The sequence below is a fragment of the Neomonachus schauinslandi genome, chromosome 9 (assembly GCF_002201575.2).
Source record: "Neomonachus schauinslandi chromosome 9, ASM220157v2, whole genome shotgun sequence".
Classification (NCBI taxonomy): Eukaryota; Metazoa; Chordata; class Mammalia; order Carnivora; family Phocidae; genus Neomonachus; species Neomonachus schauinslandi.
In genome coordinates, this window is record NC_058411.1 from 29,323,153 (window position 1) to 29,336,919 (window position 13,767).

General features: G+C 39.9%; 1 protein-coding gene across 1 annotated transcript in view; it reads right to left on the reverse strand.

Moving 5' to 3' along the window:
* SIPA1L1 (signal induced proliferation associated 1 like 1) overlaps window positions 1-13,767 on the reverse strand; it is a 368,372-nt gene that overhangs the window by 86,130 nt on the left and 268,475 nt on the right. Inside the window, exon 8 of the mRNA XM_044918349.1 lies at window positions 8,357-8,531. Within this exon, the coding sequence (XP_044774284.1) occupies window positions 8,357-8,531 (175 nt within the window). The remainder of the gene's footprint in view (window positions 1-8,356; window positions 8,532-13,767) is intronic.

Sequence of the window (13,767 nt, forward strand, 5' to 3'; positions counted from 1 at the left end):
GCTGCAAGACAAAGCCCCTGGCATATACTAAGAGGCAGTAGTTCTCAAATTTAGCATGTACAGTGGCATGTGGGGAGCTAGTTTAAAAGGCAGATTCCCATGCACCACCCCCAGAAATACTGCTCAGTGGGTATGGGGCTGGGCAGAGGAATCTAAAAATAAACACCTGTAGGGTGACTGTAATTCAGGAGCTCCACTGCCCTTAGGCACTGCTCCAAGAATAAACCGCAACAGTGGCTTGCAGATAGACTTGTAAAAATGTTCTAGAGACCAGAGTTTCAACCTCAAGCTTCTTGGAGGACCTTAATTTTTGGAAGCGGACATTAAATGCAAAGGATTAGAAACAAGCTAAAGTGAAATAAAGCACAGACTACACTTCAAAAATTGCAAAAATATGTACCAACATATAACTTTCCAAGAAAAAATATCCTCTAAATGCTAATGACCACCAACAAAAAAAACTACAAATTACTGCAATAAATAATTGAACTAAGACAGCTCCTGAGTATGAAGAACATATCTACTGTTAAGGATTCTTGCTATAAATAACTCTTGAACTGATTAGTACATTTTAAAACCTTAAAGTGAATGTGTCAGCTATGACATGTACTTACATGTGTTTCAAGTCAATTTTGAGCAAAATTAATGAACTAGAAAAGAGACTGTCATCTAGTATTCATGAATTACATTCCGCTTTCTACGTCTGTCTAATTCTAAAAGGATTACTGCCAGAGAGGAAAGCTGATGTGGAAGACAATGCAGAAGGTCATCTGCTTTTCTACTTCTGGCCCATTCTCGCTTTCCTTTCTGCACACCTCATTTATGTCAGGTACGCTGCTTGACCATCCTTTTTCTGGGGACTTCTGGAAACCCCCAAGTTTTGCTGATAATTTAAAACAGTTTAAATAGCTTCAAAAGTTTCAGAGATGAAACGAGGGCTGAAATAATGACATTTTCCTTTCTGAGAAGAAAGGAATTCCAAATCCTGAAAATACTATGTACATAACAGAATTGTTAAACTTTATCAGAGAGAATGGAAAATGAATGTTTGTTATATTTTCTTAAAAATAAAGCATCCAATATTGCTATTATGATATTTTTAGTGACCCTGAAACCATGAAAAATTTAATAGCATGACAATCAGGAAAATGAAAATGACAAAAATCCTTTTTTTTCCTCTGGCTGAAGAGAATATATATTAAAAAATTTCTAAAGGGAAATACGCTTTGAGAAGAGGGGTGAAAGGAAGATAACGCTCCTTCATACTTGTCAAGGAGCTGTAAAAGTTAAAAAGTAAATTCAGGCATCTTATGGGTCATCTCGATAATCACATGATCTGCCTCCAAATCATACTACCAGCAAGTGGCACCCACCCACGAATAAGGTCGGCATTCTACGCAAAGTCCTAGAAAGTAGAATTTCTAATATTCAACACAGATGATAAGAAGGCACTGAATAATTGAGGAATGGTAACAGTGTAATTTCTCAGCTGCTTTGAAAAAGTGTAGACACATGATAATATCGTACATTAGGCATTTCTATTTAAGATGGTATGAACTGGTTAATGAGTTTGTAGAGCAGTTTTAGATACAGTCCATGTCATAATCATCCCTGACTGCTCTTTTGGGCTCAACGCCTTTACTTTTAGGTAGTCTGAAACTTCGTTGACAAGGTGTATGTGTACAAATCTGAATGAGGAAAGGTAATCAGACTTTTATAACAACCATTTCTCAATCACTAATAGATGTATCAGAGTTAAGAAAAGCTAGATGAAGGAAAACAAGCCTATGCAATTTGATTTCAGGAAAGTTCCTGGTTTTAAATATTTATGAGCACAAGAGAAAAGTAATCTCGTTAACTAAACGCACATAGGCTAAATAAAGTCAACAGAATGAAGAAAGCTTAAGCTCCGTTAATTAAATGTACTCACCACTACAGAACACATCAAATACAAGATGAAATCAGATAGCTTGTAAGTCTCATTTTTATCCCTTTATTTAATTTGAAATATAATAATCGTCAGGTGGCTGCTGGGGACCATCCCTTGAAGGCCCCCTGATGTCCCATCCATGCAATCTTGCCTCAGGGTCTGGGGAACGCAGAAGTCAATGCTCAGAAACACAGCCAGGGCCAAGTACTGACATCTGGGACAGCAGCATGGATTCGAGAGGAGACACACTTTGGCCTTCGTGGTACTATTTCACTCACTCACTAGTGGAGTATTTGGGTAAGTCAAGACTTCCACCTGCTCTGGCATCTATCATGTTTACTAATAATTTTTCAAGGTACATTTAGCCGTGGCCAGGAGATGGGTTCTTTCACTTCAGTGAGGGTCAGGATCAAGAAGAGTCTGTCGTCCTGCCTTTTGCCATGACAGGTGAGTCCATACTGTGTCAGCTGAAGGCCTGTGTGTGTGAGTGTGCAAGTGAATGCACCTGGGACTCGAGGCTTCTCAAAATCAGTAACACACGGAGAGATGAGGAAGGTCGAGACGGTGGGGGCTGGCACTTAGGAGTCAGTCACTACTGTTTTCTGCCAACGACTCACTTGGCAAGACACCTGCAGTTACCTGATTCTCAATTTGGAAGTAAGATCTGAATTTGAATGACAGCAGCATCATTTGCTAAATGACCACAAACAAATCACTTCACTTCTCTGTCCACTGATGCTCTTGCTGCTGTGAGGGTTACATGAAATATGTATATGAAAGTACTAGCCCATAAAAGATGCTCAGGATAAGGATTAGAATTTAGAAATTTGTACAGCTGAGGTATAAAGGGTAGTTTCCTTAAAGAGGGACCTTTACATATTTTAATTCCTTTGCCAAGTGCATTCCAGGAACACTCAAAGGAAAAACCTTACATTGTAACAAAGGTCAGAGTTAAGGAGGTGAAAAAAGAATCCTTTTCTTCATCAGTGTCTAAACTCCAAATGGCCCCTTGCATGTGCAGAGCATTTAAGCAATGCTAGTTTTATCCAGTTCCCTATCAAAGTTTAAATATTCCAAATAAAAAAGGACTTATTTTCTTTATGAAAAAACTTGTATCTCTTCTAAGACCCTGAATCTCAGTGGTTTTTGTAACACTGCTGAAAAATGGGGGAAGCAACAAGCATTCACTAACATTGCAGCAAATTAATGAAGGTTAAGGCTTTGAAGGAATGCTTTACAAAGGGCTTCTAAAATCTATGTTCTGCCTTGACAAACTAGCCTCATCAGGAAATGATTTCCCAAATAATCATCCATATGCACAGCTAAAAATGAAGGTGGTCTCCAGCTTTCAAACAACAAACTGCTTGGTGGGAAGTTTATTCTTGTATTTGCTGTAGTGTGAGGGTGGTAATTATCTAGAGGTTATGTCACCCAAGTGAGGAGACAAAGTAAGGAGGGGAAAAAAAATCCACCACTTGAAAAATGTCTTCATTGCAGAACTGTTCCAACCCCTGACACATCTGTAGCTTGTTTGCAAAACGACCTTATTTCTGAACCAGGAAAATGGACTTTGTATGAAAAACTGGGAAAAACAAGAAATGGTTCAAAAGCTCCATCGATCCTTCCTAAAATCTGAATAGAATTGTAATACATAACAAGCAGAGCCATTTCTCGAGATGGCTTGGGTAATGTGAACCCAAGGGCTTGAGAGAGGGGGAGGCACATCCAGGACACAGAACTCTGGGCTTTGCTGTACTTAAATCTACATTTATGCTTTCTCTGAACACTTCGTTAACCACAGCGCTAGGATCTGTTCTACCTCCGCCGTGCTTCCTAGCCATCTAACCTTGGGCATGTTAATCTACAGAAGTCAATTCTGTGAAACGGGGATAACCGGTACCTAGCAAGGCCTGTGAGGGCTGCACGAGAAGACAAATATAAAAAGTATCTGGAACTTCTGCTTCCAGCCATAAGAGTACTTGGTACAGGACTTGTTCTCCCATTATAAATAACTAGAAAAACTAACAAAATATCTGAAACAACTTTTTTCAGACATTGGATAGTGATCCAAGAGAAAAAAAGAGCCAAAGAAGATGAGTCCTCTGATTCCCACCAGGTTTTCTACCTAGAGGTACTTCTGGAACAACAGTACAGAGCATGGCTTTGAAGAGGGAAGCCAAAACATACTGGAGTTCAGGAAGCCTGAGGTAGCTGATATTTGCTGGGCAGAGTACCAAAGAGGAGGAAAACTACACAGTGAAAGAGGTTCAGAAATCTGCATAAGGGTCCCCTTGAGTCTTGGGCTGAATAGTAAGCTGCACACAGAGAGAGTAAGATTCCAAAAGCCAGGCAAAGAAAACTATTAGGGTAGTGTACAGCATGGTGACTATAGTTAATAATACTGTACTGCATATTTGAAAGTTTTGCTAAGAGTAGATCTTAAAAGTTCTCATCCCAAGAAAAAAATTTTTATAACCTTGTTTGGCAACACATGTTAACTAGACTTACTGTGTGGTAATTTACAATATACACAAGTATTGAATCATTACATTCTACACCTGAAACTAATAGAATGCTATATGTCAATTATACCTCAATAAAAGACAGACAGAAAAACTATTCGGCAAAGAAAAACTACCAGAGAATTGGAAAGCAAACAATTCTCACAGTTCACATAAGGTTGGAAGACTGTCAAGTTCTAACCAGCCACAGTAAAGAGACCTCACTGAATATGCAGGTATTCAGACATAAGAAAAGTCATGCCTTAATAGTAGAGCTAAATTAGAGGATAAAGAACTGCTCTAGGTATGCTTTAACAAAGCTTAAGAACAAGATTCATTAGATCAAGCTGTAAGTAACCTATCTGCCCACCAAAACAAAGCTCAACAACACTCCTTTTAAAGACAACAAAATCTAGACACTGAGCCGTAAAACATTCGCAACATACACTCTCTAATCAAAAGTACCCAGATGCATGAAGCAGTAAAATGTCACTCAAAAGCAGGAGAAAATCTGTTAAATGGAGACCTCAAAGGATCCACAAGAATGAGAGAATTGGCACAAAAAAACCTTAAAACAGCCATCATAAATATGTTCAAGTATTTAAAGGACAACGTGAACCTTATGAGGAGAAAGAGGGAAAATGTAAGAAAAGAGGACCAAATGCAGTTCTGGCCCTGAAGGTGACAATATCTGAAATGAAAATTTCATTGGACTGGATTAACAGCAGATTAAGACACTATGGAAGAAAAGAAGAACACACTGAATTTGGAAGATATATTAACAGGAATTATCCAAATGGAAGCATAGGGAAAAAAAAGGTTAAAAAAATCAAATCAATAGAGCCTCATTACCCCCATGGTATCCTAGTGAGTGATCCAATATATGTGTAATTGGAGATTCAGAAGATGGGGACAGAAAAAAATAAAGAAATCAAGATTGGCGATTACTATTTTTATTTGATGAAAACTACAAATCCACAGATCCAGTCACATCTACACTGTCAAACATAAAGGAAATGATCCTTTGGGAACACTTGAACTGGAAAGCTTTCTCTCTCTCTCTTTTTTAGAGCGGGTAGGGGCAGAGGGAGAGGGAGAGAGACTCTTAAGCAGGTTCCATGCCCAGCACAGTGCCTGACTTGGGGCTCAATCTCACGACCTTGAGATCAAGACCTGAGCTGATATCAAGAGTCGTACACTTAACCAACTGAGCCGCTCAGGCACCCCAGCATTTTCTCTTTTTAATGATTATATTGAAAGAAAGGGTTTCCTGACACAAAATAAGTTTGGACAAAATGTGGTGAGATGACCTCCTAGCACACAGAGCCAAGTCTCATCCCTGGGTGTGCCATGGCCAGTGAGAGGCTGCTGGGGTATGCAGGGGCTGGCTTTGACCCTGTCGGCTTGAAGTAAGAGATAAATATGCAAACTGCCTCTTTCAGGGCTGCAGAATAGAAATACTCTCTGACTTTCTGTTCCCGGGAGGAAACTTGACCCTCTGAAAGGGCAGAAAAAGAAACTACAGACTCTTCTGCTCATCAGCTTTGCCCTGAAAGGTTACAGGGGACTTAAAGGAGGGCACCGCAGCGAAAAGGAACCCTTCGCTGCTGAACATCACAGAACTGTAAAAGTGTGCCATCAGAGATAGTTTGCTAATCCAGGCTCACCCCCCTCTAGCCTTCATGGTTATTGGGATTTTGAGGCAAAATATGCACAAAGTGCTTATTTTGCTTATTCTAGTTTCTTACTTGATGCCACATTGCTTAAGCATGGTCTTGTTATACATTTCTCACATTGCCTTTCATCATCAAGAAGTGGCTGGGAGGGGGGCCTGGGTGGCTCAGACGGTTGAGCGTCTGCCTTCGGCTCAGGTCATGATCCCAGGGTCCTGGGATCGAGGCCCGCATCAGGCTCCCTGCTCCTTGGGAGCCTGCTTCTCCCTCTGCTTCTCTCTCTCTCTCTCTGTCTCTCATGAATAAATAAACTCTTAAAAAAAAAAAAAAAAAAAAAAAGAAGTGGCTGGGAATGTGTGAATGCACAAATAATATTCTTATCAATTTCTAATCTGGCCATTCATGCACAAAATCGGGTGTTTATAAGGTCCACAATAGCCAAACTACGGAAAGAGCCCAGATGTCCATCGATGTATGAATGGATAAAGAAGATATGTGTGTGTGTGTGTGTGTGTGTGTGTGTGTGTGTGTATGGAATATTACTCAGCCATCAAAAAGAATGAAATATATGGAAATATATGGAATATATATACATATATAAGTGAAATATACGGAATACATATATATAATGGAATATTACTCAGCCATCAAAAAGAATGAAATCTTGCCATTTGCAGTGACGTGGATGGAACTAGAGGGTATTATGCTAAGTGAAATAAGTCAGAGAAAGGCAAATACCATATGATTTCACTCATATGTGGAATTTAAGGAACAAAACAGATGAACCTAGGGGAAGGGAAGGAAAAATAAAATAAGATAAAAACAGAGAGAGGCAAACCATAAAAGACTCTTAACTCTAGGAAACAAACTGAGGGTTGTTGGAGGGGATGGGGTAACTGGGTGATGGGCATTAAGGAGGGCACTTGATGTAATGAGCACTGGGTGTTTTATGCAACTGCTGAATCACTAAATTCTACCCCCATGAAACTACTAATATACTATATGTTTAAAAAAAAAATAACCAGGGTGCTTATTATATTCTCTTCCCAGACCCTTTCATATAGCTCTTTGTGGTGAGGATAATTTATATAACACAACAAATTGGGACAACATGAATGAAGCTTATAGGGCAAATGTCAGAGTCTCTGGAAAAGAGGAGTCTCATGGCATATTGAGATTTAACATTTTATGCAGTTGCAAGCAGAGTATGGAATGTTAAAATAATATTTAAGAGTTGAGGCTATTTATGGGCTTTAATAGTCTCTCTTGCATGTCGTTTCCAAGTTGGCAACAGCAAAACCATGGCAACAGGAAATTCTTCCCTACAGTGGAGTTTATGAATGCTTTTCTGTTTTCATGACTCAACTCCTTATTTAATTTCCTGTGCAGAAAATCGGAGAGATTACTATAGACTGCAATACAGATGTGCTAATCCAAAGACCCTCTCAATGAAAAACAGGTCACAGGTGTCCATGGATGGATTTTGAGGTAAAATTTAAAACTGCCTCCTCACAGACACACAGCAGACGTCAACCTCCTCTAACCTAAATAGATACTTGAGAACTTAACTATGTTATTAATGACTTGGGGAACGGGAGTGTACAGGTATGTTCATGTACTTGTATGTTCATGAGCCATAGCTAAAAAAAAATTCTTCCATCATTGTGCTTTTAATCAACAAATTTCAGGAGCCAATCTAATACCAAAGCTAAGAAGCCTATTTTCTTAGGGATTCAATTAGACTATGAATAATAAAAATAGAAAATAAGCAAACAAAGGCCCTCACTATTACTAGAATATAAAAAATGAGTAAGAAAACCATATGAAGACTGACTGCATAGATAAGCATGAGGATTACGAAAGAAATTCATGAAAGTAAAAAATTCTAGGGCTTACGACCATGTGGTTATAAGATTCTGGAATTTGAAATCACTCTAACATTCAGCTAAATATAGTGAAATTTATGCAACACTATCCAGGAGCCATTCTGCATGATTTGCACCCACCGCTCTACTACTCCGTCGACACTTCTGATAACGCGATTTTTTTTTTTTAACCAGTCCAATCCTAGCTATTTTGATTATAGTCTTCAATTGTTTCAGTGGCTCATCCTCCCTCTCCGACTTGCTCTCCCCTATCAGCAGCAGTGTTCTGCAGTAAATGGCAATGTTGTTTTATGGGCAATTTAGCAGATGAACATCAACACAGCAGGAGGGAAATAAGCCTAGCAGGAGAGTATAAGTATTTCTTACTTTTGGTGTCAAGCTGTGCACGATACTTCTCAAATCCTTTGAGCCGAACACGTTCTCCCAACAGCTGAAGGAATTCCTCAAACGCCGGGCCGGCTGACTCATTGTTATACATCTCCTCTTCAGTGCTCTGTCCAGCTCTGCAGTACATGATGCCCACCTTCTGCTGATAGTTCAGCTGTGAAGAGAGGCAGTACATGCATATAAATGTAGGCAGGTCCACTATGCCCCACCTAACTGCTCCTATACTCCTGTAGGGCACATGGCCATCAGAAAGCTAACATCTCTCTTCTCTTGAAATCCTTCTGTTTCAATTTTTCTGTCTCTACTCCAAAAAATACAGTAGAACAAGCATCCACAACTATAATGTTCACAAGTTAAGAGAAAAAGCCAGAAAAATGAATTAACACTTTCTGTACGTCAAGATCATACATTGTTAGAACAGATGTTGATACTTCAGGGAATTTCTCTGAATGGATTACAAAGTACAAAATGAGGCTCTAAAAAACAGCTTGGCAACTAAAGGTAATTCCTTTTTAATCATCTTCCCCTTTTAGGGCTTTACAAATTTAAAAGCAGAGGTCCACTTTACAAAAGATACTTTAATATATATTGTTTCACACTAAAAAGCCCATAAATATACTTGCGAATTCTAGGGTTTTTTTTTTTTTGGTAAAACTGGATTTCGATTTCACTCCCAATGCCATTTTTCCAATATCCTAAATTATAAACCTCAGTTATATCTTTGTTAGAACACAAGCATCATCAACAATATACTTTTCAAATATTTTTCTAAAAGATGAGTGCCTGAATAGAAACTTTAAAAGGGGTTTCATAATGGCAAATCAGCTAGTGGCAAATATTCCTTCCTCAGAGACAGTAAAAAAAAAATCATTCAGGAGATTTAAGTATCATGTAACATTAATCAAAATATTTACTCATCATTGAAAAGTCTAGTCATTCTGCAAACAAATTTTATGGTGATATTAGTCATTTAACAAGACATTAGTTTTCTTTTTCTTTTAAGATGTATTTATTTATTTGGGAGAGAAAGAGAGAGCGCAGGTGCACACATGAGTGGGGGGGGGTGGGCGGGCAGAGGGAGAGGGACAGAGAGCATCTCCAACAGACTCCCCGCTGAGCACGGGAGCCCTACATGGGGCTGGATTCCAAGACCCTGAGAACACGACCTGAGCCGAAACCCAGAGTCAGACGCTCAACTGACGGATGCCCCAAGACATTAGTTTTGGTATAAAACTTCAGACTTCTAATTCTGCAGTGAAATCGAGGCACTCCATACTGCTCTGGTCTCTTTCCAGAGTGACAATGCAGCCAGTGCATCGGTCAATTTTCATCTCCCAACGTGAAAGGGGGAAGGGAGGAGGCAAAATTTTAACAGCTAACATTTACCGAATACCCACCATATGCCAATCGCTGGTTAGTACTTCAGATGCATTAGCTGATCCTCACAATAGCCCAGAGAGCAAGTATCCCTGTGTGACAGATCAGCATGGTCGGAGAATGGAAGCCCAGCAGCGAGAGACACGAGACCACAAACTCCGTCCTGTGACCCGGCTGGCTCTGTTAACTACTACCAAGATTCAACCAGGCTTGAATCCACAGCCCCTTATTTGCAATTCTGAGGTTGAAAGGTAAAAACCAAACTTAGGCAAACACATGTGGCAGTAAAACTTGATATGGGCTGACATTAATACTTTTCATTTATCTCAGGTTATATGAGTCTTCACATTTTTCCCCTGTGGAAATATTAATGTGATTGTGGGGTGCGGTCTCAGACCCCAGTGGGAACATTACCGTATGGTGTATACATTCTCTTGTCCTTCTAAAACGCGGGCATTTCTGAATTCTGAAACCCATCCAGCCCCCACCATTCTACATAAGGGACTGTGAACCTTAAGTATTCTTTCCAACTTTTTAAACCAAGTGATTCAGAACAGTAATGAGAAAATGTCATGGGGCAAAACTCTCACTTGCTTTCCTCCCTCCACCGCACACTACCTCATTGACAAGAAAGCCTTCATACAACCCCCCGGACATGCGAGCTCCTAGGAGTGTCCGGCAAAAGGTCAAGTTCCAAGTCGGAAACTCGCAAATAAGCGGATATAGTAATAATGGCGTATTTTCAAAACAGCATGTGACATCATATTATTTCTACTTCCTTTAAATTAGCGCCAGACACACATTTGACTTAATTCATTTTCATATCCCACATGTAGGTAAAACAGAAGAAGTTAGAATAAAACCTACTGCACACCACTGACATTTCACCCTTCTGTCAGCTGGCCTGCTTCAAATGTCTGAATGTGGCTAATGTTTGCAAGGGAACTCCTACAGGTAGAGATCTCACCTGGGCTTTAGAATTAATCTGAGTACCTACCCTGTTAGGCCTCAACAAATAAAAAACAGTGGTGGGCTCTGGGTCAACTACAAAAGAAGTCCTTCATACAGCCACATCTTTCCTGTCTCCCTGCAGGGAGGGCTATCAAAGATATGAAGGCAGGGGGAGAAAGGAAGGGGTTGTGAGCGATTTGCTGTTTGGCTCTGTGCCTCCCAGATCAGCCTTCTCAGGCCACAACGTAAAACAAAAGTCACCCTGTTCAAGAGAAAGCATCACAGGGACACTGGATTTGTGGATGGCTTTTTAAAACTTCTCAGATAAAGGCCTAAGATTTCACTGTGCAACATTCAAAAGGATTCGTTTATAGAAAAAAGCTGTTCACTATGGAGAGAAGTTAAGGAAACTTGCCCCGAACCACTGGAGAAGCTATATTTGAGGACAATGAGACAGTCTGCCACCTTCTTCTGACAGATTTCTCATCCTCTAGTGAACTCCACCGGCAGCTCGGGGAACAAACTGGCGTAGGCCGCTCGTGAAAGGCGGAGGCCTTTAGGAGGATTAGGAAATTTGTTAGAATGTTAGATTCCCTCCAGTTTGAAACTGTGCCAAATGTCACTGCTCTATCCTCTAACGTGACAATATGACTGTATTCATGGCTTCTACTGCAATTAAATCAAGGTAGGTGGTATTCTCTGAACACAGGCTCCTGGCATCCTCAGTTAGCAGCCCTGCTCCCTGCGAGAGTAAGGAGCTGGTAGAGAAGAGTTAGGTAAATATGATACGGGCCACTGCAAGAGAAAGAGCAAACATAAATGGAGGAAGAGCTATGGTTTGGCGTTTTAAGTTGTTAGGAGGTTATATAAAGCAGCACTTTTTTTTTTTTTTTTTGAGACACACACAAACACATCTGTATGGATTTACATACATGGATATATAATCCTTCCATGTAATGCTCAAAATAGAGTTATGAGGACACCAGAAGCCATCCTGGAAACAGGTTGTGTTTATCCACAGTTTAGGATTCTCGCTTTAGATAATCTCAGGGCCACGCTATACAATTCCATGCTTGTCTATCAACTGTTCACAGGGAGCATTCTGCAAGTGTTTGGAAACCCACAAATGTTTCTACTATAACAAGTAATGATGGTCAATCCAACAGGACAAAGGTTATATCTGACAAGAAGGTCTTGAATCTCAATAAAGCAAAGTGTCCTTAAAACCGACCAAAAGTGACAGGGGCTCTCATAGCTAGGAACCAACAGTAGATAAAACCTCTCTTCCTCTAATAAAGTGGATACTTCAACACAGAATCAAAGAAACAAATACTGCCATCTGATTTACATAGCCCTGAGTGTCTGGGAAAGGTGGATGATAAAGTCAGAGCCCTCCGCCAATAGAAACAGATTTGAATAACCAACTTCTCAGTTCTGTATTTTCACCTCTTCTTGCCTAGTGTCCTGGCCTCAGGAAGGCTACTGGGGCAGCAAAGACCAAGAGAAAAACCCAGTTCTCAAATTCTTATAAAATCTTTATATTGTCTGACTTAATCCAGAAATTTCAAACCATCACTATGAGTCATGGTATTTCATTGTGAGGCAGTTCTCAGAGTGTGGGCCATGAAGGCTTGAGGGTGCTTGAGCTTTGCTCTGGGACATAGATATTTGGAAATAGTTTGATCTTTTCAGTTCTTGCTTTTAAACTCTGTTAGGTCGTACAACACCAATGTTTAACTTAAAGATAATTTTGTCCCACTACTGAGGCAAAACCATCCCGGGATGACTCCTCTGCCATGTGAACTAGGAGGTTCTCCAGTCGGCCTGGTGGAGGCAGAAGCTATTCCTGGCCTTGTGGGAGGACTGAGGATTTGCCCCCTAAACCTGGAAGGTGGTTCCCACACTGGACTCAAGTCACTTCCTCAAATGCATGCACTTACTAGTACTCATCTCTGCAAACTCCACCCTTTTTGGTTTCCCTGGACTCACCTGTAAGTCTCAACTCAGGAGACTGCTGGGCTTCCACGGATGCCCCCCAAACCCCTGCACTGCAGTCTGCAAACTCTTCAGGCAGAAAGCTGGTGTGATCTCACTGTCCTTTCAATCTGCATCCCACCTCCCAGAGATCACTGTCCTTTGCTGCCTAATGCCCAAAGTCCTAAAAACCAACTGTTTCATTGTTTTGCCTAGTTTTTAAAAAATTGTTTCTGATGGACAGGTAAATCCAGTCCCTCTTTCTTAATCTTGGCTAGAAGCAGAAATCTACCTTGAATTTTTAAATCAACTTTATTGGTATATAATTTCTGAACAGTAAACTGCATCCATTTGATTAAATGAGTTCTAATACATCTGTACCATCATCAAAATACAAAAAATTTCCATCATTTCTGAGTTTCTGATTCCTCTTTGTAGCCCATCCCTGAATCAACTAACTCAGATGATCACTGTCCCCCCCCCCCAACTATAAATTACTTTTGCTTACATTTTTAAAGAATATTTTTGTTGGGTAAAATCCACTGTGAAAGTTACTCTTTTGGCACTCTAGAAACCTGTGCTGGCTTCTACCTTTTCTTTAGGCTTCAGAGCCCAAAAAATGATTGATTTTAACAGCTAATTGTCCTATTCATCTTTGGAGGTCCTTTTTCCCTCTGTTTATGGTCTTTCCCTGTTTCTTCTATTTTCAGAAATTTTTATCCTGATGGACCTATGCCTGATTTTCTTTATATTTATTGTGCTTAGGGCAGGCAGAGCTCCATAAATCCATCTTAATTCATTATCTTTCAACAGTTTTGGAAATCTTTCTACCAATATATCTTAAAATACTGATTCTATCCCCCAAATAATGCTTTGTTTCCTCTGGGGAATTCCATTACATAGATGTATTTCATTATGGCTCAATGCCTTTTAGATACTTTTCTGTATTTCTCATATTTTTTTGTTTCCATTCTTCAGTTAAAACTTTTCTTGTAACTGCACCCCTATGTTTACTGCAGCATTATTTACATCATCAAACTATGGAAGCCTCCCAAGTGTCCACTGACTGATGAACAGATAAAGAAGAT